General features: G+C 53.7%; 1 protein-coding gene across 1 annotated transcript in view; it reads left to right on the forward strand.

Annotated features, from left to right (window-relative positions):
* FCHO1 (FCH and mu domain containing endocytic adaptor 1) overlaps positions 1 to 12,159 on the forward strand; it is a 275,051-nt gene extending 262,892 nt beyond the window's left edge. Inside the window, exons 28-29 of the mRNA XM_086946797.1 lie at positions 2,125 to 2,289; positions 11,820 to 12,159. Of these exons, the coding sequence (XP_086802923.1) occupies positions 2,125 to 2,289; positions 11,820 to 11,842 (188 nt within the window). The 3' untranslated portion in view covers positions 11,843 to 12,159. The remainder of the gene's footprint in view (positions 1 to 2,124; positions 2,290 to 11,819) is intronic.
* The last annotated feature ends 864 nt before the right edge of the window (positions 12,160 to 13,023 follow it).

Consider the following 13,023-nt stretch of genomic DNA (forward strand, 5'->3'; position numbering starts at 1 on the left):
GCCTGGGGGGCAGAGCTGTGAGTGCCTGGGGGCCAGAGCTGTGAGTGCCTGGGGGGCAGGGCTGTGAGTGCCTGGGGGGCCAGAGCTGTGAGTGCCTGGGGGGCAGAGCTGTGAGTGCCTGGGGGCCAGAGCTGTGAGTGCCTGGGGGGCCGAGCTGTGAGTGCCTGGGGGGCCGAGCTGTGAGTACCTGGGGGGCAGAGCTGTGAGTGCCTGGGGGGCAGAGCTGTGAGTGCCTGGGGGCCAGAGCTGTGAGTGCCTGGGGGGCAGAGCTGTGAGTGCCTGGGGGCCAGAGCTGTGAGTGCCTGGGGGGCCGAGCTGTGAGTGCCTGGGGGCAGGGCTGTGAGTGCCTGGGGGGCCGAGCTGTGAGTACCTGGGGGCAGGGCTGTGAGTGCCTGGGGGGCCGAGCTGTGAGTACCTGGGGGCAGGGCTGTGAGTGCCTGGGGGGCCGAGCTGTGAGTACCTGGGGGCAGGGCTGTGAGTGCCTGGGGGGCCGAGCTGTGAGTACCTGGGGGCAGGGCTGTGAGTGCCTGGGGGGCCGAGCTGTGAGTACCTGGGGGCAGGGCTGTGAGTGCCTGGGGGGCCGAGCTGTGAGTGCCTGGGGGCAGGGCTGTGAGTGCCTGGGGGCAGGGCTGTGAGTGCCTGGGGGCAGGGCTGTGAGTGCTTGAGGAGTCAGAACGAACGTTTCTGTGGATAGAGGAGTCCCTTTGGCTGAGGAGGTGAACGAATGATCTGAGCAAAAGAGAATCATTGTGAATGATGGAGAAGGAGGGGGACAGGTGGGTGGGGGCAGGGGGTCTGTGAGGGGCGGGCAGGGGAGAGGAGGGGGATGATGGTGTGGCCATCAGAGTAGAGAGGTTGGTGACTGGCTGGCTGGAGACAGGTCGTATGAATGAGTAAGGGGAGGGAAGACGAGTGCCTGAGAAGGGGTGGGGTGGGGCAGTGGGATGCCCTGGGAGCCCTGGGTCCTTCTGGTACGAGCAGAGAAAACGGACTTTCAGGCCTGCCTGTGAGAGGTGAAATGCAGCGGTAACTGGTGTTCAGTGGGCCCGAGTCTCCTGGGCTCTGGTGCCCCTGCACCCGCTGCACTAGGGATTGCTTTGGCCCTGGCTAGGGCAGAAGGGTGGTGGTGTAGACAGAAGAGAGGCCGTATGATCTGCCGCCGCTAGGTGTCGCTGCAGCATTGGTAATGTGCCCGGCATGCATGGGTAGCGGTGGCACGCAGGACCGGCTCTGGGTGGTGCGCGGTTCTGCAAAACGGCCTCAGGTTTATGTGACTTTAGTATCTGGGACGGATTTTGTGGAATACTTTCGCCCAAGTCCATGATTTTGAGATTATTCTACAAAGCAGCCGCGCTGCAGCAGGTGGTGAGGGATAGGGGCGTGTGTGTGACCCCGCCGCTGGACACCTCCCTCTGGGCTCACGCCGGGCACCACGGCTGCTCACGGGGGACACCTCCACAGGCCATTTCTGCTCGTGCTTAGGTGCTGCTGTGAGTTTTGGTAGTTGAAGAGGGTTTGCCATGGCCAGTGCTTAATTTGTAAAAAAAAAAAAAAATTGCGCCAGGGCTCTCGTCAGGGGGCCACTGCAGCTGGCACCACACATTTCCCTGCTATGCTGCGAGTGATAACAGCACAACTAACCACCACACACATGCAACTAAAACAATCCGGACTATTCCAGGCCCTGAAGCTATATGAATGGGTTGGGCGGCGGGTAGGTGTCATTTTAATGCATATTGAACTAATACTCAACTGTTCACGTGGTCATCTTTAAATTAGCCGGACAGCTCCACCTTGTGGCAGACTTGCAAAAGCTCCAGTGTCGACAATTACGCAGGGAAACCACCGGCTCCAATTAAGCACTGGCCCTGGCACGTGGTCTTGGCATGTTTTCTGCTCTTGGGGCTAGCCCTGTCTTTATTTTTCTGCCAGCGCTGGGTGGGGTGGGGCTCTGTGCACATGCTGTGTCTCCAGAGTAGGGTCTGGCCCAGTTTCCTCATCCTGGGCACCGCTGCCAGTTGGCCGTCCCTGTGGCTCACGCGGAGGTGCGTGTGGTGTTGGAGCTGAGGGCAGGGGCTGTGCCACCCGCTCAGGGACTGATGCCCATCTTCTCTTCCTTTGCAGGCACGGGGCACCTCTCTGCCAGCTGGCAGCCCCTCTGCGGGCCCAGCAAGGCCTCCCTGGTGGCCGCCCAGTTCACCAGCGAGGGCAGCACCCTGTCCGGGGTGGACCTGGAGCTGGTGGGCAGCGGGTACCGGATGTCACTGGTGAAGAAGAGGTTTGCCACAGGTGGGTGCTCTGGGAAGAGAGAATCTCGGGGTACCCACGGGCTTAGCGTTACACCCCAACTAACCATGAACTCGGCTGTACCCTCACGTGCCCTACTTAGGTTTATTTCATATGCTCAGATGTGCTCTCCTCCGTCCTGCACATCATACCCCTTTCCCAGCTGTGCTCTCCTCTGTCCTGCACATTATACCACATGCCCAGCTGTCCTTTCCCTCAGTCCTGCACATCATACCCCATGTCCAGCTGTCCTTTCCCTCAGTCCTGCACATCATACCCCATGCCCAGCTGTGCTCTCCTCCGTCCTGCACATCATACCCCTTTCCCAGCTGTGCTCTCCTCTGTCCTGCACATTATACCCCATGTCCAGCTGTCCTTTCCCTCAGTCCTGCACATCATACCCCATGTCCAGCTGTCCTTTCCCTCAGTCCTGCACATCATACCCCATGCCCAGCTGTGCTCTCCTCAGTCCTGCACATTGTATCCCATGCCCCGCTGTGCTCTCCTCAGTCCTGCACATTATACCCCATGCACAGCTGTGCTCTCCTCAGTCCTGCACATTATACCCCATGCCCAGCTGTGCTCTCCTCCGTCCTGCACATTATACCACATGTCCAGCTGTCTTTTCCCTCAGTCCTGCACATCATACCCCATGTCCAGCTGTGCTCTCCTCAGTCCTGCACATTATACCCCATGCCCAGCTGTGCTCTCCTCCGTCCTGCACATCTTACCCCTTGCCCAGCTGTGCTCTCCTCTGTCCTGCACATTATACCACATGTCCAGCTGTCCTTTCCCTCAGTCCTGCACATTATACCCCATGCCCAGCTGTGCTCTCCTCCGTCCTGCACATCATACCCCTTGCCCAGCTGTGCTCTCCTCTGTCCTGCACATTATACCACATGTCCAGCTGTCCTTTCCCTCAGTCCTGCACATCATACCCCATGTCCAGCTGTGCTCTCCTCAGTCCTGCACATTGTATCCCATGCCCAGCTGTGCTCTCCTCAGTCCTGCACATTATACCCCATGCCCAGCTGTGCTCTCCTCAGTCCTGCACATTTTACCCCATGCCCAGCTGTGCTCTCCTCAGTCTTGCACATTATACCACATGCCAGCTGTCCTTTCCTCAGTCCTGCTCATTATACCCTGTGCCCAGCTGTTCTCTCCTCAGTCCTGCACCTTATACCCCATGCCCAGCTGTGCTCTCCTCTGTCCTGCACATTATACCCCATTCCCAGCTGTGCTCTCCTCAGTCCTGCTGTGCTCTCCTCAGTCCTGCACATTATACCCCGTCCCCAACTGTGCTCTCCTCAGTCCTGCACATTATACTCCATGCCCAGCTGTGCTCTCTTCAGTCCTGCACATTAAAGTCCATACCCAGCTGTGCTCTCCTCAGTCCTGCACATTATACCCCATGCCCAGCTGTGCTCGCCTCAGTCCTGCTCATTATACCCCATCTCTAGCTGTGCTCTTCCCAATCCTGCACATTATGCCCCTTGCCCAGCTGTCCTTTCCTCTCAGTCCTGCACATTATACCCCATGCTCATCTGTGCTCTTCTCAATCCTGCACATTATACTGTATGCCCAGCTGTCCTTTCCTCTCAGTCCTGTACATTATACCCTGTTCCCAGCTGTGCTCTCCTCAGTCCTGCACACTATACCCCATGCCCATCTGTGCTCTTCTCAATCCTGCACATTATACTGTATGCCCAGCTGTCCTTTCCTCTAAGTCCTGCACATTATACTCCATGCTCATCTGTGCTCTCCTCCGTCCTGCACAGTATACCTCATGTCCAGCTCGGCTCTCCTGAGTCCTGCACATTATACCCCATGCCCAGCTCTCCTCAGTCCTGTACATTATACCCCATGCCCAGCTGTGCTCTCCTCAGTTCTGCACATTATACCCCATGCCCAGCTGTGCTCTCCTCAGTTCTGCACATTATACCCCATGCCCAGCTCTCCTCAGTCCTGTACATTATACCCCATGCCCAGCTATGCTCGCCTCAGTCCTGCACATTATACCCTGTTCCCAGCTGTGCTCTCCTCAGTCCTGCACACTATACCCCATGCCCATCTGTGCTCTTCTCAATCCTGCACATTATACTGTATGCCCAGCTGTCCTTTCCTCTCAGTCCTGCACATTATACTCCATGCTCATCTGTGCTCTCCTCCGTCCTGCACAGTATACCTCATGTCCAGCTCTGCTCTCCTGAGTCCTGCACATTATACCCCATGCCCAGCTCTCCTCAGTCCTGTACATTATACCCCATGCCCAGCTGTGCTCTCCTCAGTTCTGCACATTATACCCCATGCCCAGCTGTGCTCTCCTCAGTTCTGCACATTATACCCCATGCCCAGCTCTCCTCAGTCCTGTACAATATACCCCATGCCCAGCTGTGCTCTCCTCAGTTCTGCACATTATACCCCATGCCCAGCTGTGCTCTCCTCAGTTCTGCACATTATACCCCATGCCCAGCTCTCCTCAGTCCTGTACATTATACCCCATGCCCAGCTGTGCTCTCCTCAGTTCTGCACATATACCCTGTTCCCAGCTGTGCTCTCCTCAGTCCTGCACACTATACCCCATGCCCATCTGTGCTCTTCTCAATCCTGCACATTATACTGTATGCCCAGCTGTCCTTTCCTCTCAGTCCTGCACATTATACTCCATGCTCATCTGTGCTCTCCTCCGTCCTGCACAGTATACCTCATGTCCAGCTCTGCTCTCCTGAGTCCTGCACATTATACCCCATGCCCAGCTCTCCTCAGTCCTGTACATTATACCCCATGCCCAGCTGTGCTCTCCTCAGTTCTGCACATTATACCCCATGCCCAGCTGTGCTCTCCTCAGTTCTGCACATTATACCCCATGCCCAGCTCTGCTCTCCTGAGTTCTGCACATTATGTTCGAGGCATGTGGGCTGCTGAATTCATATCTGTGCATAGATCGCCACCTAGTGTTGGGTCCGGATGATTGCACATTGTTGTCCTGGAAGAGTCTTCGAAGTATCACGAGATAGGTGGCTCCTCCCCTGGACTACAGTGCGCATGGGCATCGCCTCCATCCCCAGATTGTTTTTTTCCGCCATTGGGTTCGGATGTGTTTCGGTTCCCTCTGTCGGAACCGATAGTTGTTCAACTTCTACTCGAGACCAAAAGGTCTTTAGGCTGGGCGTCGGTATAGTTGCGTACGGGTTTCTTTCTGACTCTCAGCTCCGATCTCTTGCTGCCCTTCCACGTGCCTTCGGCGCGGTCGGGCCTATACTACACTCTTGCTATGGAGCGAACTCCGTTTAAGAAGTGCCCGTTGTGTCACTCTAAATACTCACACCTCGACGTGCACCCGGTGTGCAATACCTGCTTGTCGCCGGATCACCGCGAGGACACCTGCATGGCGTGTTCGAAATTCCGGAGCAAGAAGACTTTAAAGATTCGCGGGCCAATAGGCTCCAGGCTAGGTTATCGGCCACGGCGCCCCCGCCAGACGACATTTTCCAAGAGTATGTCGAGGGAGAAGACGACGTGCAAGGTTCGGACTCTAATCCCGCATCCGAGGGAGAGGCCTACGACGCGGGTGAGGAGAACTTTGACGAAGTCACCGACGAGGTAGGGGACGACGATCAGGCTTTCGCCACGATGGGAGATAGCTCGGAGGAAGAGCATCCCCAACCTGACTCAGGGGTTGTTCCCCTTCATACGACCCAGGTCGAGGGATCGCCTTCGGGCCTTACCCAAGATCTAACTATGAGTCCTACGTCCCCGCCTCCGGGCCCGGTCACGGACATTTATGAACCATCACTTACGTCGAAGAAAACGAAAGTGAAGCCAACTGGTCACGCATCCTCCGATGCGAAACCGAAAGTGAAAGTGGCGCTGGTAAAGAAGGTTCTGGAGGTGTCAACTTCCAAGAAAACCAAAATGGCCGACTTGAAGAGCCATGCCAAAATGGCCGACCCGAAGCCCTCGGGGTCGGCGCCGAAGGCGAAGTCCTCCGACGCGGCTGCGTCGGCGCCGAAAGGGGTCGCGGACCCGAAGACTGCTCCAAAGAAGCGTCAGGGCGACGACGCGCATAGGCATGGGGCGTCGGCCCCGAAGAAGGTGCCTGCCGGCGAACAGGCTCTCGACGATGAGGGGTCGCTCGAACCGGCCCAGCCCTCTCCGGCCTGGACAAAGAAGGTAGCGGAATCCTTGCAGCGGATTCGAAAGGCCAGTGTGGTTCCCGCTCAGGACACCAGTACGCCTAAGCTGACGCCTAAGCCTGCGAGGGAGCAAACGCCTATCCGTTTCACCCTACCGCCCAAGTCGGCGCCGAAGGCCTTCGCGCCGAAACAGGGCGGACCCTCGAGGGAGGCATTACCGCCGAAGGCTGCCTTGGCGGTGTCGAAGCTTCGTCTCCAGCCGCTTGCGGAAGAGGAACGTCGTGCGGTAGTCATCGACGCCAACACCGGAAAACTGTCGCTCCTCAAACGGAAGATCACGACGGAGCCGGCGTTGGAACCCTTTAAGATCCCTCTCAAAAACAAAAGGGACTCCGAGGACTCTTCGGCTTTGGTGGAACCTGTGTCCCCGCAAACCCTAGGACACTCGCCGACGCATTCCGCCGCAGCCGATGCGGACGAGGAAGGTGACGAGTACAACTATCCGGCGTACTCGGACCCGGAGGAGGAGCACGTACCGTGGTCCGCCGGAGGCGACACGGAGGACCCGCAGTCGGGTCAGGACACTCAACTTTTCGCGGCCAAGACGTCCCCGACTGAGGACTCGGCGGCCTTCAATGCTCTGATAGAGAGAGCTGCTGCTAACCACGACGTCGAGCTGCACTCGGACCCCGTGGATGTGGACTTCTTGTTCGACACCTTCTCGGTAGCCGAAAAGTCTGTCAAAACGCTACCGATGCTTAAGGGGGTGCTTAAACATGCAACGGAGGTTTTCAAGGAGCCCACCCGAGCGCGTGTGGTCAACCCTCGCATCGACAGGAAATATAAGGCAGCGCCCACGGATCCTACATATATCAAGGGACACTTGCCATTGGACTCCTTGGTTGTTTCCAACGCTCGGAAGAGGGCGAACTCTCAAACTACTGGTGACGCTCCTCCCCCAGACAAAGAGTCCAAGATCTTTGAGGCCTCAGGCAAACGAATTGCTGCACAGGCAGCTAATATCTGGAGAATATCTAACACCCAAGCCTTACTTGCACGTTATGATAGGGCCCATTATGACACATTAGAGGCCATACTGCAACACTTGCCTGACCAATACAAGGAGGCGGGAGAGATGCTCATTCAGGAGGGTAAACTCATTACGAATGCATCCATCAAATGTGCACTGGATGTGGCTGACACAGCCTCCAGGGCTATCAATACCAGTGTGCTGCTTCGACGCCATGCCTGGCTTAGAATTTCGGGGTTCAAACCCGACATCCAAACTACGATCCTCAATCAAACAGTGAATCCTGACCACCTGTTTGGCCCTGAGGTGGATGCCACACTGGAGAAAATGAAAAAAGATACGGAAACTGCCAAGTCTATGGGGGCTTTACAAAGTCAGCAGTTTCGGAGTGGTTCCTTTCGCCGCTCAAACTCCAGAGGCACCTCAAGGGGACAGGCGTCCCAGTCAACCCAATATTACAAGAGTAACACCCAAGCCTCGTATAACAACAAGGGTCGAGGTGGTTACAGAGGCAATAATGTCAAGGGCAGGGGACGTGGAAACAATAGCTCCAGGTCCACCACCACCAACAAACAGTGACGTCTTGTCACTGCCCCCCGACCATGCAACACCGGTCGGGGGGAGACTCCAGCAGTTCCTGCCGGCGTGGAAGTCCATCACCACGGACAGGTGGGTGAGGTCTATTATCCAGTACGGGTACTGTCTAGAGCTTACGTCCATTCCACCGGACATACCCCCAAGAAGCCGTCCTATGTCAGGCGAGCACTTGACCTTGTTGCAGCAAGAAGTTCTAGTCATGCTGCAAAAAGGGGCGATAGAGCTCGTTCCATTGCAAGAGCGGGGAACAGGGGTTTACTCCCTGTATTTTCTGATTCCCAAGAAGGACGGATCCCTCAGGCCGATCCTGGACCTCAGGCCCCTGAACTGGTACATCCTCTCGGAGCACTTCCATATGCTCACGTTGCAGCAGGTGCTTCCCCTGCTTCAACAGGGGGACTTCCTGGCTACGCTGGATCTGAAAGATGCCTATTTTCATATCCCCCTGCATCCTTCCCACAGGACGTATCTCAGATTCACGATCTTAGACCAGCATTACCAGTTCAAGGTTCTGCCGTTCGGGGTCACCACAGCACCGAGAGTGTTTACCAAGTGCCTAGCAACTGTGGCAGCGCATCTCCGTCGCCAGCACGTCCACGTCTTTCCCTACTTGGACGACTGGCTCATTCAAGCAAGGACAGAACAGCAGTGCGTCGACCACGTGTCACGCACCATTCATCTCCTGCACGATCTGGGATTCTCTCTGAACTACCCAAAGTCCCATCTCCAGCCCGCCCACGTGCGACAGTACCTGGGCGCGACAATCAACACTCTGGCAGCCACAGCGCAGCCAAATTCAGTGAGAATCGCCAGTATCCAGGTGCTGATCCAGCGATTCAGACCCCAACACTCGCTTCCAGCGAAAGTGTTCATGCAGTTGATAGGCATGATGGCCTCCTGCATCTCCATTGTCACGCACGCGAGACTACATATGCGTCCGCTTCAGGAGTGCCTTGCACGTCAGTGGACTCAGGCTCATGGGCAACTGACAGACCTAGTGTTGGTGAGCGGTCGGGCATACAACTCTCTGCATTGGTGGAATCCACACAACCTTTGCAAGGGCCGACCATTCCAAGAGCCTGTCCCACAGATTATCCTGACGACGGACGCCTCTCTCCAGGGATGGGGAGCGCATGTACTCCATTACACCGTGCAGGGACTATGGACACTACAGCAAAGTAAGTTGCACATCAATGTGTTGGAACTGATGGCAATCTTCATGGCCTTGAAGGCGTTCAAAGTACATCTGTGCAACAAAGTCGTGTTGATCCGGACGGACAACATGACAGCCATGTACTACATCCAGAAGCAGGGAGGCACGCACTCTCCACAGCTGTCTCATCTGGCTCAGAGCATGTGGAAGTGGGCCATTCAGAGGAACATCTTCCTCATGGCAGAGCATCTCCCGGGCAAGGACAATCAAATGGCGGATCTGCTCAGCAGGCACAGCCATCAGATGCACGGGTGGGAGATACATCCATCAGTACTCCAACCGTACTTCCAAAGGTGGGGTCATCCAGAGATAGACCTGTTCGCCACAAAGGAGAACGCAAAATGCCAAAGCTTCGCCGCCAGGTTCCCACACCCGCAATCACAGGGCAATGCGATGTGGATGAACTGGTCAGGCAAATTTGCGTACGCTTTTCCCCCAGCACCTCTGATACCGCTGGTGGCACGCAAGCTCAGGCAGCACTCGATGACTCTCATCCTGGTTGCTCCAACGTGGGCTCGCCAACCGTGGTACACCACGTTTCTGGAACTCTCCGTGGTACCGCATCAAAGGCTTCATCTCACTCCCAGCCTTCTGACGCAGAGCCATGGCGACATTCAGCACCCAGATCCGCAACAGCTCAACCTGGCGATCTGGCTCCTGAAGTCCTAGAGTTTGGCTACCTTAATCTACCTCCCGATTGCATGAACATCATTCGGGAGGCAAGGAAGCCCACTACTAGAGCTTGTTATGCGGCTAAATGGAAGAGGTTTGTCATCTACTGCGTTAACCACGATATTGACCCGCTAGATGCTTCCATTCAAAACATCATTTGTTACCTGTTCCACCTGTACCAATGCAATCTGGCATACTCTTCCATCCGCATTCACCTGTCTGCTATGGCAGCATACCTCCAAAATAGGCAGCACCTGTCACTCTTTAAGGTCCCTGCTATCAAGGCCTTTCTGGAAGGACTCAAAAGGGTCATTCCACCAAGGACCCCACCAGCTCCAGAATGGAACCTCAATGTGGTTCTTACGAGGCTGATGGGTCCTCCCTTTGAGCCACTGCACTCTTGTGAGCTTCAGTTTCTGACTTGGAAGGTTGCGTTCTTAGTAGCAATTACATCGCTACGGAGGGTTAGCGAGCTGCAGGCGCTCACCATCCAAGAACCTTACTTCCAGGTACATGCTAACAGGGTGGTGCTCCGCACTAACCCTAAATTCCTACCCAAAGTGGTATCCCAATTCCACTTAAACCAGACAATTGAATTGCCGGTGTTTTTCCAAAACCCAGAGACACTGGCGGAGCGCATGCTCCACACCCTTGATGTTAAGAGGGCCTTGATGTATTATGTAGACAGGACAAAAGATTTTCGCAAAACCAAGCAGCTTTTTGTTGCTTTTGCCACACACCACAAGGGAAACGCTATCTCAAAAGCAGGGATTGCTAGGTGGATAGTAAAGTGCATTCAAATCTGTTACGCTAAAGCTAAGCGCACCCTCACTATCCCACCGAGGGCCCACTCCACCAGGAAGTTGGGGGCCTCTATGGCTTTCCTAGGTAACATTCCCTTAGAAGATATCTGTAGAGCAGCCACATGGTCTACCACACATACTTTCACTAAGCACTACTGTGTAGACGTGCATTCCAAACAGCAGGCAGCTGTTGGTCAGGCTGTTCTAAAAACACTTTTTCAGACCGCTGCAGCTGGCACGGGCGGCCGCCGATAATGGAGGGACTGCTATGTATTCTATGCACAGATATGAATTCAGCAGCCCACATGCCTCGAACTGCAAATGCTACTTACCAGTATGCATCTGTTCTTGGCATGTAGGGCTGCTGACATTCATATCGTCCACCCTCCTCCCCGGCGCCTGTAGCAGCTGCAGTATTCATTCATATATTTACATATGCTCATAGCATGGTCATCACTCACATTCTTCACTCCATCTCTGCCAATGGCTAAAAACAATCTGGGGATGGAGGCGATGCCAATGCGCACTGTAGTCCAGGGGAGGAGCCACCTATCTCGTGATACTTCGAAGACTCTTCCAGGACAACAATGTGCAATCATCCGGACCCAACACTAGGTGGCGATCTATGCACAGATATGAATGTCAGCAGCCCTACATGCCAAGAACAGATGCATACTGGTAAGTAGCATTTGCAACCCCATGCCCAGCTCTCCTCAGTCCTGTACATTATACCCCATGCCCAGCTGTGCTCTCCTCAGTTCTGCAAATTATACCCCATGCCCAGCTCTGCTCTCCTCAGTTCTGCACATTATCCCCATTGCCCAGCTGTGCTTTCCTCAGGCCTGCACATTATAACCCATGCCCAGCAGTGCTCTCCTCAGTCCGGCACATTATACCCAATGCCCAGCTGTGCTATCCTCAGTCCTGCACATTATACCCCCCTGCCCAGCTGTGGTCGAAGTCCTGCACATTATACCCCATGCCCAGCTGTCCTTTCCTCTCAATCCTGCCATCCATAACTGATCCTACTCTGTGATATTTGTATAGATTCTTTTTAATTTATAATGTTCTTTCCCTTCTAGGTAAATACTTGGCCGGCTGCTGATTTACCATATATCCACATTCCTGTTTTTTTTTTTTTTTTTTAAAAGACTCACTCTTTTGCACTTTTCAAGAATGCTCTTTGCAGTTGTTGTTGCTGGTTTTTTAAACACTGGATTGTCTTTTGATGTCCCCTCTCTTTGGGAGAGCAGGTAAAAGCTCTCCAGCCGCCCCAGAGTCTGACTAACGTGTGTGGACACTGGTGCAAAGCTGGTGGTGTTCGTGCAGCTGGCGCTGCGACAAGCATTCTCAAGAAGAAAAATATATTATATATATATATAAATATATGTAAAAAATGAATGTTACAAATAAATGCACTGAAGAGAATTGTGCGTTTGGCTTATTTCTTCCTGGAGAAGTCCATTGCCTAAGCTGTACTGTGGTGTTATTTTACACACACCTTGATGATTGTGGCAGGTGCACTTGTTCGAAGTGATGTCGATGGCGGGCAAGGTTGGGAGGAGATGCCACTGGGCGCATACCTGGACATGTAGAGGGTATTCCCAGATTCCTTTCAGATCTTTGAAGTAGCCTGTAGTGAAAAAATGCACTAGGCCAGGGCTTCCTGAACTTTCTAGAACCATGACACACATTTTAGTACGACAGACTTTCGTAACCCACCCAGCTTTAATGGACTTGAGACGGGCAATTTTAAAAAAATGTAACTAAAGCATGATGTGGTAGCGCGCCGTCATTTACAGACTGCACATTTACCATTGGAATGGCCACTAAATTTGCACAGACATGCAGCTTTACTGATACAACTAAATACACACACGATAGCGTGTGGAAATCTGGTTTCAGTGAATATTTATTATTTGTATGTCATCAATTAAAGTGTCTTGATTTGTTTTGGCCCTGGTAAAATCTTAGCTTCCATCACACTTCAGAATTATAAAAAAGGAGTTTCATTTTTGCTTTTATAACGGTTGAATTTGTACACTTAATTTACAGGTATTTACATTTTGTTGTGTTACCAAGATGAGATCCTGCAGTTTTTTCTTTCACAATTCCTGTACCCCAGTCAGATTGTCACATAATTCACTTTACTTTTCTTTCTCTGACCTCAAAGTGAGAGGAATTTGTAAACGCCAATCCCCATGTTATAAAAAAAAGCAGCAATTTGTCAAAAGACAGACATTTGACTTGCCTTTGATGCACAGCAAATGTGACAAGATAAATTCT

The sequence above is a fragment of the Lissotriton vulgaris genome, chromosome 12, assembly GCF_964263255.1.
Source record: "Lissotriton vulgaris chromosome 12, aLisVul1.2, whole genome shotgun sequence".
Lineage (NCBI taxonomy): Eukaryota > Metazoa > Chordata > Amphibia > Caudata > Salamandridae > Lissotriton > Lissotriton vulgaris.